This window comes from Cherax quadricarinatus, chromosome 10, assembly GCF_038502225.1.
Source record: "Cherax quadricarinatus isolate ZL_2023a chromosome 10, ASM3850222v1, whole genome shotgun sequence".
NCBI lineage: Eukaryota > Metazoa > Arthropoda > Malacostraca > Decapoda > Parastacidae > Cherax > Cherax quadricarinatus.
This window is the reverse complement of record NC_091301.1, coordinates 16,882,657-16,896,329: the sequence shown is the minus strand read 5'-3', so window position 1 is coordinate 16,896,329 and position 13,673 is coordinate 16,882,657. Positions and strand designations below refer to the sequence as shown.

The window sequence follows — 13,673 nt, the reverse complement described above, 5'->3', positions numbered from 1 at the left end:
ACCCTCTCTTCCATGATGGAATCTCCTCTTCTATGATGGAACCCTCTCTTCCATGATGGAACCCTCTCTTCTAAGATGAAACCCTCTCTTCCATGATGGAACCCTCTCTTCTATGATGGAACCCTCTCTTCTATGATGGAACCCTCTCTTCCATGATGGAACCCTCTATTCCATGATGGAACCCTCTCTTCTATGATGGAATCCTCTCTTCCATGATGGAACCCTCTCTTCTATGATGGAATCCTCTCTTCTATGATGGAACCCTCTCTTCCATGATGGAACCCTCTCTTCTATGATGGAACCCTCTCTTCCATGATGGAACCCTCTCTTCTATAATGGAACCCTCTCTTCCATGATGGAACCCTCTCTTCCATGATGGAACCCTCTCTTCTATGATGGAACCCTCTCTTCCATGATGGAACCCTCTCTTCCATGATGGAACCCTCTCTTCCATGATGGAACCCTCTCTTCTATGATGGAACCCTCTCTTCCATGATGGAACCCTCTCTTCCATGATGGAACCCTCTCTTCTATGGTGGAACCCTCTCTTCCAGGATGGAACCCTCTCTTCCATGATGGAATCCTCTCTTCTATGGTGGAACCCTCTCTTCCATGATGGAACCCTCTCTTCCATGATGGAATCCCCTCTTCTATGATGGAACCCTCTCTTCCATGATGGAACCCTCTCTTCTAAGATGAAACCCTCTCTTCCATGATGGAACCCTCTCTTCTATGATGGAACCCTCTTTTCTATGATGGAACCCTCTCTTCCATGATGGAACCCTCTCTTCCATGATGGAACCCTCTCTTCTATGATGGAATCCTCTCTTCCATGATGGAACCCTCTCTTCTATGATGGAACCCTCTCTTCCATGATGGAACCCTCTCTTCTATGATGGAACCCTCTCTTCCATGATGGAACCCTCTCTTCCATGATGGAACCCTCTCTTCCATGATGGAACCCTCTCTTCTATGATGGAACCCTCTCTTCCATGATGGAACCCTCTCTTCTATAATGGAACCCTCTCTTCCATGATGGAACCCTCTCTTCCATGATGGAACCCTCTCTTCTATGATGGAACCCTCTCTTCCATGATGGAACCCTCTCTTCCATGATGGAACCCTCTCTTCTATGGTGGAACCCTCTCTTCCAGGATGGAACCCTCTCTTCCATGATGGAATCCTCTCTTCTATGGTGGAACCCTCTCTTCCATGATGGAACCCTCTCTTCCATGATGGAATCCCCTCTTCTATGATGGAACCCTCTCTTCCATGATGGAACCCTCTCTTCTAAGATGAAACCCTCTCTTCCATGATGGAACCCTCTCTTCTATGATGGAACCCTCTTTTCTATGATGGAACCCTCTCTTCCATGATGGAACCCTCTCTTCCATGATGGAACCCTCTCTTCTATGATGGAATCCTCTCTCTTCCATGATGGAACCCTCTCTTCCCCTCTCTTCTATGGTGGAACCCTCTCTTCCAGGATGGAACCCTCTCTTCCATGATGGAACCCTCTCTTCCATGATGGAACCCTCTCTTCTATGATGGAACCCTCTCTTCCATGATGGAACCCTCTCTTCTATAATGGAACCCTCTCTTCCATGATGGAACCCTCTCTTCCATGATGGAACCCTCTCTTCTATGATGGAACCCTCTCTTCCATGATGGAACCCTCTCTTCCATGATGGAACCCTCTCTTCCATGATGGAACCCTCTCTTCTATGATGGAACCCTCTCTTCCATGATGGAACCCTCTCTTCCATGATGGAACCCTCTCTTCTATGGTGGAACCCTCTCTTCCATGATGGAATCCTCTCTTCTATGGTGGAACCCTCTCTTCCATGATGGAACCCTCTCTTCCATGATGGAATCCCCTCTTCTATGATGGAACCCTCTCTTCCATGATGGAACCCTCTCTTCTAAGATGAAACCCTCTCTTCCATGATGGAACCCTCTCTTCTATGATGGAACCCTCTTTTCTATGATGGAACCCTCTCTTCCATGATGGAACCCTCTCTTCCATGATGGAACCCTCTCTTCTATGATGGAATCCTCTCTTCCATGATGGAACCCTCTCTTCTATGATGGAACCCTCTCTTCCATGATGGAACCCTCTCTTCTATGATGGAACCCTCTCTTCCATGATGGAACCCTCTCTTCCATGATGGAACCCTCTCTTCTATGATGGAACCCTCTCTTCTATGATGGAACCCTCTCTTCTATGATGGAACCCTCTCTTCTATGATGGAACCCTCTCTTCCATGATGAAACCCTCTCTTCCATGATGAAACCCTCTCTTCCATGATGGAACCCTCTCTTTCATGATGGAACCCTCTCTTCCATGATGGAACCCTCTCTTCTATGATGGAACCCTCTCTTCCATAATGGAGCCCTCTCTTTCATGATGGAACCCTCTCTTCCATGATGGAACCCTCTCTTCCATGACGGAACCCTCTCTTTCATGATGGAACCCTCTCTTTCATGATGGAACCCTCTCTTCCATGATGGAACTCTTTCTTTCATAATGGAACCCTCTCTTCCATGATGGAGCCCTCTCTTTCATAATGGAACCCTCTCTTTCATAATGAAACCCTCTCGTCCATGATGGAACCCTCTCTTCCATGTTGGAACCCTTCTCTTTCATAATGGAACCCTCTCTTCCATGATGGAACCCTCTCTTTCCTAATGGAACCCTCTCTTTCATAATGGAACCCTCTCTTCCATGATGGAACCCTCTCTTCCATGATGGAACCCTCTCTTCCATGATGGAACCCTCTCTTTCATAATGGAACCCTCTCTTCCATGATGGAGCCCTCTCTTCCATGATGGAACCCTCTCTTCCATAATGGAACCCTCTCTTCCATGATGGAACCCTCTCTTCCATGATGGAACCCTCTCTTCCATGATGGAACCCTCTCTTCCATGATGGAACCCTCTCTTCCATGATGGAACCTTCTCTTTCATGATGGGACCCTCTCTTCCATGATGGAACCCTCTTTTCCATGATGGAACCCTTTCTTCCATGATAGAACCCTCTCTTCCATAATGGAACCCTCTCTTCTATGATAGAACCCTCTCTTCCATAATGGAACCCTCTCTTCCATAATGGAACCCTCTCTTCCATAATGGAACCCTCTCTTCCATGATGGAACTCTCTCTTCCATGATGGAACCCTCTCTTCCATGATGGAACCCTCTCTTCCATGATGGAACCCTCTCTTCCATGATGGAACCCTCTCTTCCATAATGGAACCCTCTCTTCCATGATGGAACCCTCTCTTCCATGATGGAACCCTCTCTTCCATGATGGAACCCTCTCTTCCATAATGGAACCCTCTCTTCCATGATGGAACCCTCTCTTCCATGATGGAACCCTCTCTTCCGTAATGGAACCCTCTCTTCCATGATGAAACCCTCTCTTCCATGATGGAACCCTCTCTTCCATGATGGAACCCTCTCTTCCATAATGGAACCCTCTCTTCCATAATGGAACCCTCTCTTCCATGATGGAACCCTCTCTTCCATGATGGAACCCTCTCTTCCGTAATGGAACCCTCTCTTCCATGATGGAACCCACTTCACCATCCTGTGATGGAGTCCACTCTTCCATCCCACAGAGCAGACGATCCTTCCATCCCAGTTTTCCTATCTCTACAGTTTTGATTGACTTTACCACGTGTCATGGTATTAAGAATAGCTAAGTTAAACTATCCCAACCAGATTTATAGCATGCCTCTAGTCAATCTATTCTACAATCCGTTATCCAATCCATTATCCAGTCCATTCCCAAATTCATTATCCAGTCCCTTCTCACACGACGCCTTATAAACGTACAAATCTTTACCCTTCCTAGTTAAGTTCGGAAATCTCATTGCCAGACGCATCGCGGCTGATTATTCTAATTTTCACGTTTGTGGCTAAAATATACGAATCTGATCAAAGAAAGTTATCCCCAGCATCCCTTAAACCCAGCCTCCTTGATCCTAGAAAGACATCACTGTATCCCTTAAACCCAGCCTCCTTGATCCTAGAAAGACATCACTGTATCCCTTAAACCCAGCCTCCTTGATCCTAGAAAGACATCACTGTATCCCTTAAACCCAGCCCCCTATACGTTAATGATCCTATACGTCAATTAACGTAAATAACTTTTACTAGTATAGGTTTTGATGCAGTAAAATATCAGCATCGAAGATCTGAAGCCAATAGGAAGAGGTATTCACAATATACAAAATAAAATCTGATATCCCGATTACGTCTATAAAAATTGTTAATTGACATCTGTATGATCCAAAATCAACTCAAATCTTTTTCTCAAAGTTATACCAGCGTTTAAAGTTTGACAAAGACGACAATAGAAGTAATTTTGAGATGATCAGTCCCTAAGCCTTGATAGAAGGTGGTCAGTCTTTCGGCCGCCTAAAGCAGAGGACAGAGGCCAGACTTCATGTGCTGGAGCAAAAGTGAGAAGCTGGAGATAAGGTCACATGTGAGTGTTTCCCATTAATACAAGTAGGCCATATTAAACATTTGTTTACCCAAAGAGTTGCAGAAGACTTTCCCTGTTCCAGGATATCATAGGGTTGCTGTGTTCAACAAGAATTACGTTAGTGATGGTGCACAATACAGTTAAGCTGACGAATGAGGCACATGTGCAACACTTGCTTTACTGCCTCCAGTTTTGTATTCACACGTATTCGATTGAAGAGCCCTGCTGCACAAGCGAAAAGTTAGGGCAATAAAGACCCAGGTGTTGCACATATTTCTTATTCTCTTCACAGAGACCTAATTAACTTTGGGTACTGCGTTAGAAAATTAACGTTGTAAAAGGATAGGTTGTGTTTTCAGCAGTGTGTAATTACAGTGGCAAGGTATATTTATAACCCGAGGTTGTGTATAAAAGAATATCCGGGTCAGTGAGATAGAGGAGTGAGGTTACTGGTGTGGAAGACTGAGTGACTTGGCTAACATTACTGACCGCCTTGAATGACGTTGAAAGTGGCGCGCTATGGAGAAGGGGTGGCCCTGTGCCAAGGGTGGTTGTGGTGGTTGTGGTGATCAGTGATGATGAGTGGCAATATATGATGGATGTTAGTAGATGAGATGATCGTATTGATTTGAGCAGTGATAGTGTTGCCAATTATTATAACGGCAAAGTAGTTATATCTATAGAGAGTCTTGCTACTCGTGGCCGGAAAGTAATATTAGTGAAGGCAAGGGCTAAGGGTCGTGCTATTAATATTACAGTATATGCGCTAAACTCGCGTAGGTCACAGAGAACATCAGGGAAGTCTGGTTGCGAGAGGTTGGAGGATCGAGTTTCCAACACTCTTTGTGATAACCCATACGATTTTAACCTCCCGTATAATATTTTAACAGATGGGAGCAAGAGAGGATCAATGAGGAGTGGCAGCAGTAAGGTAGTGGTTGCGGAGTTTAATATGGGGGAGGGGGAGTGTCGCCCCTACCTGTGGCACCGTGCCAACAAACAGGTGTGCGGCCTGTAGAGGAGATGCCGGTGATTGGGTGGGGTGAGGGACGCCCCGCCCATCCAAAGAAGGGGATGTCATAAGCGAGGGGGTAGTGAAGGGGTCGATGTGGGTAGTGCCTCAGACGTGGCCACCTCACTTCCCTCTCGACCTCCAGGTGGGCCTCCAGCATGACCTTCTGGCAGGAGAACTACGGCTTCGTCAAGGAGGTCTATGACTTCCGGTGTTCGAAGTATCTGGAATGGATGGACAACATCGAAGCTATCATCGGCAAGGTGATGGCTAACACCCAGTACACCGCTAAGGAGTTCAAGATTATCAAGGACACCTTCACTGTACGTACCACCAGTGTGTGTAGCTACCAGACGTATAGTAGATACCTTATTAGCGGCACGTAACTCTGTGGTGAGATACAGAGGCCACTGAGGCACGTAGCTGATGCTTTGTAGCAGCACGTAGTTCTGTGGTAGTTCCTTAGTGAATTGCGACATCCAGTAGGAAGTCTAACAAATATGTTACGAGAGTAAATTTCACAGCACCGTGGCTACCACGATTATTAACTAACCCACAATCTGTCCCACCTGGACCATTATATCGCGACTTGATAATGGTCCAGAAAGGACCGAAGTGTCTAAAACTTTCTCCCCAGACTGTGAGTTAGTTGTGACTCGTGTTAAAAGTATGAAACAACTGAGCTGTAAGACACGCAGCTTCTCCCATCCAGTGCCAAGCTTTCTCTCCCTCTCTTGAAAGCACGACTGCTTGCATTCATCTTTACAAGATGTGTGCACAGGGCAATCACCAACGGCCGCGATTAACGAACTGAAAATGGAGTTTTCACCACTACTTGCACTGAATGACTCGCAGAGGCTTATCCCTTCATTGAAACGCAACTTTATGAGTGTGGCAGAACTGCAGGAGAGGAAAAGTCACACGAGTTACAGAAAGGAATTTTATGACGACGTTCCACCTGTAAAACAGGCTTCTTTAGCCAATACACAGGAGACAACAATCGCAATCAAGTAATGGCCGGGAAGTGAGGTCACGGAGTGGGCGGAGTGACCTCACTGCCTGGCCAGAAGAACACTGTTCTATAGGGAAAACGTCTCCATAAAGTCTGCAAAATATGTACATCTTGTCCACTTGTCGGTCTTGTGCCATTTTTCACGACTGCAGGAGAGGCTCTCTAAGACAAATTTGGCTCATTGCAACAAAAAACATCATGAGCTAATGTAAATGGTCATTTGACCATGGCTTTGCTCCAGCTGACCAGCTGATCCTGTAGACAAAAAAAAAAACATTATCACGTCGTAAGACGTTGTTTTAGTTTCTCCACACCATAACAAAGAAGCCTAAGACCGACAACATAAAAGTACACAGTACATGTTACTACAAAAATTACTTTACAACAACAAATGAGAACATCAGATATATGCTTCATAGATAAGCATTACATGTTATCATAACTCGTAACTCCTGTAAATTAGTTAGAGACTGATTTTAAGATAAGTTAATAAGCGAGGGAAAAGCCTAACCACACAGATAAGTGGAGTCTTATTTTCAACAAAAGTTTGCTCGAAGGATTTGGTATCTCGAAGAAAAATTCAATCCTCTTTTAATGTCTTAAGGTCCTATTTGTGTTGATAATATCTCTCTTTGTCCTCCTTCCTTCTTCCTCCTTCCCCCGAGTCAGTATTTTTCATTTAAATGTAAAAACCAAAGTGACTCGGTTGACCAGAATTCAATCAAGGGTATAGAGTATCAGAGGAATGTCACTTGCAAGGGCGTGTGCTAATTAGTGTGTGTGTTGGTCGGTGTTGAGCCTTGGCTCCTAGTGACACCTTTTAACCTCATACGACTTGTTTTACAAATTTATTGCCTGTAAATGGCGTTAGTTTCCACAGTCACTTCCAAACTACCATGAGACCGATGTGCTTCTGTGGGGACGAGGGAGAGTTCATCCAGTACTTCATAAACTCACACACTGTTAACTAGAATGAATCATCCCATAATTGATTTTCTCTGTAGTATATGCTGAAAAACGCATGTTAATCTGTTAAGCTAATAAACTTTGTGCTGGTGTATGTGTTAGGGGAGAAAAACACCTGAGGAGGGTTTTAAAGCTGCAACTTCCTGCTCAGTGGTGCCTTTGGCCTAATGCCGGGGCGTGGAAAAGCCTTACTAAGGAGTTAGCATTAACAGTTAAGTCATAGGGTCATTGGACTTTTGTGTTTCTGTATGTTCTCGTGAACTGTACATGGAATAGATAGGGAGTGCACAAACTTAACTAGCACTTGCCATCTACACCAGTGATATGGGGATACACAATAAACTAGCTACTACGGTTTATACGATAGATGTGGGGTACACAATAAACCAGCCGCTAACGTCCACAAGATTAATATGTAGTGCACTGTAAACTAGCCGCTTCGGTGGCTAAATCTAAAATCTAATCTGGGGTCATGTTGTAAAGTGAAATATGAGAGGCCGGTGTTATCTACGGATACCAGTGCAAAGGCCATAGAGCCATCGTGTCGATCCAAAGCAGCAGCGACCACTGGTATATTGGTGCTGGAGTTGGTGATCTCAGGAAGCACATTACAAATTCATTTACAGTAAAGTGATAATACAGCTAGCAATGGAAGCTAGTGGATAAACAGTGTAAAGATGCGAATATACGAAGCGGAGAGGAGACTGAAATATAAGCTTCCTCCGAAGCTGTACAGGGGACAGAAACAGCTTCCCCCCCATACCCCAAGAGACCCCTTCTCGGCACTTGCTGCGTGAAAGCAGGCTGAAGGACGGACCCTTCCCTGCCATCTGTCGTATAATAGCAGTCATAGGGAACCCCCTTGCATCTACAGTGTGATATGGGATCCTCTGCCTTCTGCCACGTGATAGAAGGCGCATGACCACCCCTGCCATTTGGTTTGCGATAGGGGCCCTCCTGCCTTCTGCCGTGTGATGGTAGGCCGAGGGACTCCCCTGCCATCGAGATCTTCCTCGGTATGTTAGTATGCGGGGGACCTGAATCACGCTGGTGATTCGGCTATACTTGGCTCAGCTGCTGCTGCTGCTGCTGCTGCTGCTGCTGCTGCTGTTGCCGCCGCCGCCGCCGCCGCCGCCACCGCCGCCGCCACCGCCGCCGCCGCCGTCGACGCCACCTAGACAGGTAAAGAGTGCCCGGCTCCCTCCGTCACACTGTGTCTCGTGTGGAAACATTAATCCCTGCATGAGAGACTAAAGTAAAGTCTCACTGTATGCAAACTGAGAAATATACTCGTTACAGTTAGTTTTCTTTGAATATATACACACACACACACACACACACACACACACACACACACAGGTATCAGATGTTTATATATATATATATATATATATATATATATATATATATATATATATATATATATATATATATATATATATATATATATATATTTGTCGTGCCGAATATGTAAAACTGGTCTATTAGCAAGAACTCATTTAAAATTAAGTCCTTTCTAAAATTTTCTCTTATACGTTTAAAGATATATATTTTTCATTAATGTTAATGTAAAAAAATTTAATTTTGCACCAAAAGAATCTTAGAAAACTTACCTAACCTTATTATAACAAGAGCAATTTATTTTAGCTTAACCCAACTAAATATATTTTAGATTTGTTTACAGTAATTTAATACTAAACAAACACAGTGAAATATATTTTTTTCGTTAGGTTCAGAATGATTTTGGCGAAATTATTGCATACACAAATTTTTACTTGTCCTATATGGCAAGATGAGCGTTGCTATTTAAGCCAAGATGGCAAGTTCTGCCTATTCGGCACGACATATATATATATATATATATATATATATATATATATATATATATATATATTATTATTATCACACTGGCCGATTCCCACCAAGGCAGGGTGGCCCGAAAAAGAAAAACTTTCACCATCATTCACTCCATCACTGTCTTGCCAGAAGGGTGCTTTACACTACAGTTTTTAAACTGCAACATTAACACCCCTCCTTCAGAGTGCAGGCACTGTACTTCCCATCTCCAGGACTCAAGTCCGGCCTGCCGGTTTCCCTGAACCCCTTCATAAATGTTACTTTGCTCACACTCCAACAGCACGTCAAGTATTAAAAACCATTTGTCTCCATTCACTCCTATCAAACACGCTCACGCATGCCTGCTGGAAGTCCAAGCCCCTCGCACACAAAACCTCCTTTACCCCCTCCCTCCAACCTTTCCTAGGCCGACCCCTACCCCGCCTTCCTTCCACTACAGACTGATACACTCTTGAAGTTATTCTGTTTCGCTCCATTCTCTCCACATGTCCGAACCACCTCAACAACCCTTCCTCAGCCCTCTGGACAACAGTTTTGGTAATCCTGCACCTCCTCCTAACTTCCAAACTACGAATTCTCTGCATTATATTCACACCACACATTGCTCTCAGACATGACATCTCCACTGCCTCCAGCCTTCTCCTCGCTGCAACATTCATCACTCATGCTTCACACCCATATAAGAGCGTTGGTAAAACTATACTCTCATACATTCCCCTCTTTGCCTCCAAGGACAAAGTTCTTTGTCTCCACAGACTCCTAAGTGCACCCCTCACCCTTTTCCCCTCATCAATTCTATGATTCACCTCATCTTTCATAGACCCATCCGCTGACACGTCCACTCCCAAATATCTGAATACATTCACCTCCTCCATACTCTCTCCCTCCAATCTGATATCCAATTTTTCATCACCTAATCTTTTTGTTATCCTCATAATCTTACTCTTTCCTGTATTCACTTTCAATTTTCTTCTTTTGCACACCCTACCAAATTCATCCACCAATCTCTGCAACTTCTCTTCAGAATCTCCCAAGAGCACAGTGTCATCAGCAAAGAGCAACTGTGACAACTCCCACTTTATGTGCGATTCTTTATCTTTTAACTCCACGCCTCTTGCCAAGACCCTCGCATTTAATTCTCTTACAACTCCATCTATAAATATATTAAACAACCACGGTGACATCACACATCTAAGACCTACTTTTACTGGGAAATAATTTCCCTCTTTCCTACATACTCTAACTTGAGCCTCACTATCCTCGTAAAAACTCTTCACTGCTTTCAGTAACCTACCTCCTACACCATACACCTGCAACATCTGCCACATTGCCCCCCTATCCACCCTGTCATACGCCTTTTCCAAATCCATAAATGCCACAAAGACCTCTTTAGCCTTATCTAAATACTGTTGACTTATATGTTTCACTGTAAACACCTGGTCCACACACCCCCTACGTTTCCTAAAGCCTCCTTGTTCATCTGCTATCCTATTCTCCGTCTTACTCTTAATTCTTTCAATAATAACTCTACCATATACTTTGCCAGGTATACTCAACAGACTTATCCCCCTATAATTTTTGCACTCTCTTTTATCCCCTTTGCCTTTATACAAAGGAACTATGCATGCTCTCTGCCAATCCCTAGGTACCTTACCCTCTTCCATACATTTATTAAATAATTGCACCAACCACTCCAAAACTATATCCCCACCTGCTTTTAACATTTCTATCTTTATCCCATCAATTCCGGCTGCCTTATATATATATATATATATATATATATATATATATATATATATATATATATATATATATATATATATATATATATATATATATATATATATATATATATATATATATATATATATATATATATATATATATATATATATATATATATATATATATATATATATATATATACAATTCTCAAACATTGTCTCTACGTCCACAGCAGGACTCAAACCTGCAAACTCTGTATCAGAGTACACAGTACTTTATCCACGACGCCAGACCCCGGATAAGTATGGGCGCCTTGCCGGAGCTAGACGATGTTTGCCCATACCCCGGGGCACCAGACTTGTTTTCAAGTTATTTCATCAAATCCTTCCACATGCAGTGGGCAACACAAGAGATTTGAAATGTTTAACAATTCGCAAACAGGCGAAATTATTTACAAACATTGTGTATACGAACGAGTGGTATTTAATTAATAACAACACTGCGACTAGCCAAGGATTCGAACCCATGTCGTTTTGGCCAGCCTCATGGTGAGCGAAAATCTCATGAGACACTAACCTACAGGATCACGAAATCCTACAAGAATCAAGCACCCAGCAGAGCTAGGTGTCTTACCTTGATCCGAGGACATACGGTGGTGTGGGTGCCTCTGAGCTAATATCATTCTGTGCAAGAAAGGTATAAAATACCGACAATATGAAAGTTTAGACACATGTGCAACATCTGGATATCTTTATTGTGGACGTTTCGCCATCCAGTTGTTTTGTCAATACAGATTCTAGGACATAATTAGAAGACAGTAGAACTATATACAAAAGATGAGGTAATCAGTCCCTCAGCCTTGGAGTTAGTGTTCACAGCATCGTGGTGGAGGAGAATCTGGAGCAAAGGCAAGAAGACTGGCGGTCTACAATAAAGATATCCAGATGTTGCACATGTGTCTTAACTTTCATATTGTCGGTATTTTATACCTTTCTTGCACAACTTGTCAGACACTGCAACATCATGGAATCTTGGTTCAGAGGACATCTACAAGACCTTCTTCACGGCTGCTGCAACTAACCCATCTCTTTGGGTAGGACCTACTTCCACTGGGGAATCCCGCCTACCAGTGACTGCCCTCGTCTGTTGCCCGTCCTTATCCACTGGCGCCTATATAACTGCCAGTCTTCTTGCCTTTGCTCCAGATTCTCCTCCACCACGATGCTGTGAACACTAACTCCAAGGCTGAGGGACTGATTACCTCATCTTTTGTATATAGTTCTACTGTCTTCTAAGTATGTCCTAGAATCTGTATTGACAAAGCCACTGGATGGCGAAACGTTTACAATAAAGATATCCAGATGTTGCACATGTGTCTTAACTTTCATAATATCATTCTACTCCCCGTTTGGTGTACTAGCCTCAACAAGCAGTATTTTATATCATTGTAACAATTCGAACCCGTGTTGTTTTAACCCACCACCATGAGGAGGGATAAAACAACACGGGTTCGAATCCTCGTCTAGTCGCAGTGTTGTTATTGATTAAATACCATTTGTTCGTTGTTGCAATACTATATATACTGCTAATGGAGGCTAGTACACCAAGCGGGGAGGATGAAATTAGTTATGAAGCACCCACACCATCGTATGTCCTCGGATCACGGTACAACACCTAGCACTGCTGGGTGCGTGAATCTTGTACTATTGTATGGTCCCGTGGGTTAGAGTGTCGTGGAATTTTTCCTCACCATGAGGCGGGCAAAAACAACACGGGTTCGAATCCTCGGCAAGTCCACAGTGTTGTTATTGATTCAATACCACTTGTTCGTGGCTACAATAATATATATATATATATATATATATATATATATATATATATATATATATATATATATATATATATATATATATAATGTCGTGCCGAATAGGTAAAACTTGCTATTTTGGCGTGAATAGCAGCGCTTTTCTTGCCGAATAAGGCAAGCAAAAATTTGGGAATGCAATAATTTCGCAAAAATAATTCTGAACCTAACGAAAAATATATTTCATTGTGTATGTTTATTAAATTATTGTAAACTTATCTAAAAATATATTTAGCTGGATTAGGCTAAATTAAATTCCACTAGTTATAATAAGGCTAGGTAAGTTTTCTAAGATTCTTTTGGTTCAAAATTATTAATTTTTACATTAATATAAATGAAAAAATATATCTTTAAACGTATAAGAGAAAATTTTAGAAATAACTTAATTTTAAATAAGTTTTTGCTAATTGACCAATTTTACCTATTTGGCACGACATATATATATATATATATATATATATATATATATATATATATATATATATATATATATATATATATATATATATATATATATATATATATATATATATATATATATATATATATATATATATATATATATATATATATATATATATATATATATATATATATATATATATATTTATATATTGAAGAAACGTTTCGTCACACAGTGGCTTCATCAGTCCAATACAAAGTAGAAATCGGTAAGGAGAGGAGGAGTTTGAGGTAATCAGTCCCATTCATCATATATGACGCACATAGCATCAACGAAAATGTGG

At 42.3% G+C, this 13,673-nt stretch overlaps 1 protein-coding gene across 1 annotated transcript in view; it reads left to right on the top strand.

Annotated features, from left to right (window-relative positions):
- The first annotated feature begins 5,661 nt into the window (after window positions 1-5,661).
- LOC128687978 (muscle-specific protein 300 kDa-like) overlaps window positions 5,662-13,673 on the top strand; it is a 69,710-nt gene continuing 61,698 nt past the window's right edge. The window contains exon 1 of the mRNA XM_070083679.1: window positions 5,662-5,826. Within this exon, the coding sequence (XP_069939780.1) occupies window positions 5,662-5,826 (165 nt within the window). The remainder of the gene's footprint in view (window positions 5,827-13,673) is intronic.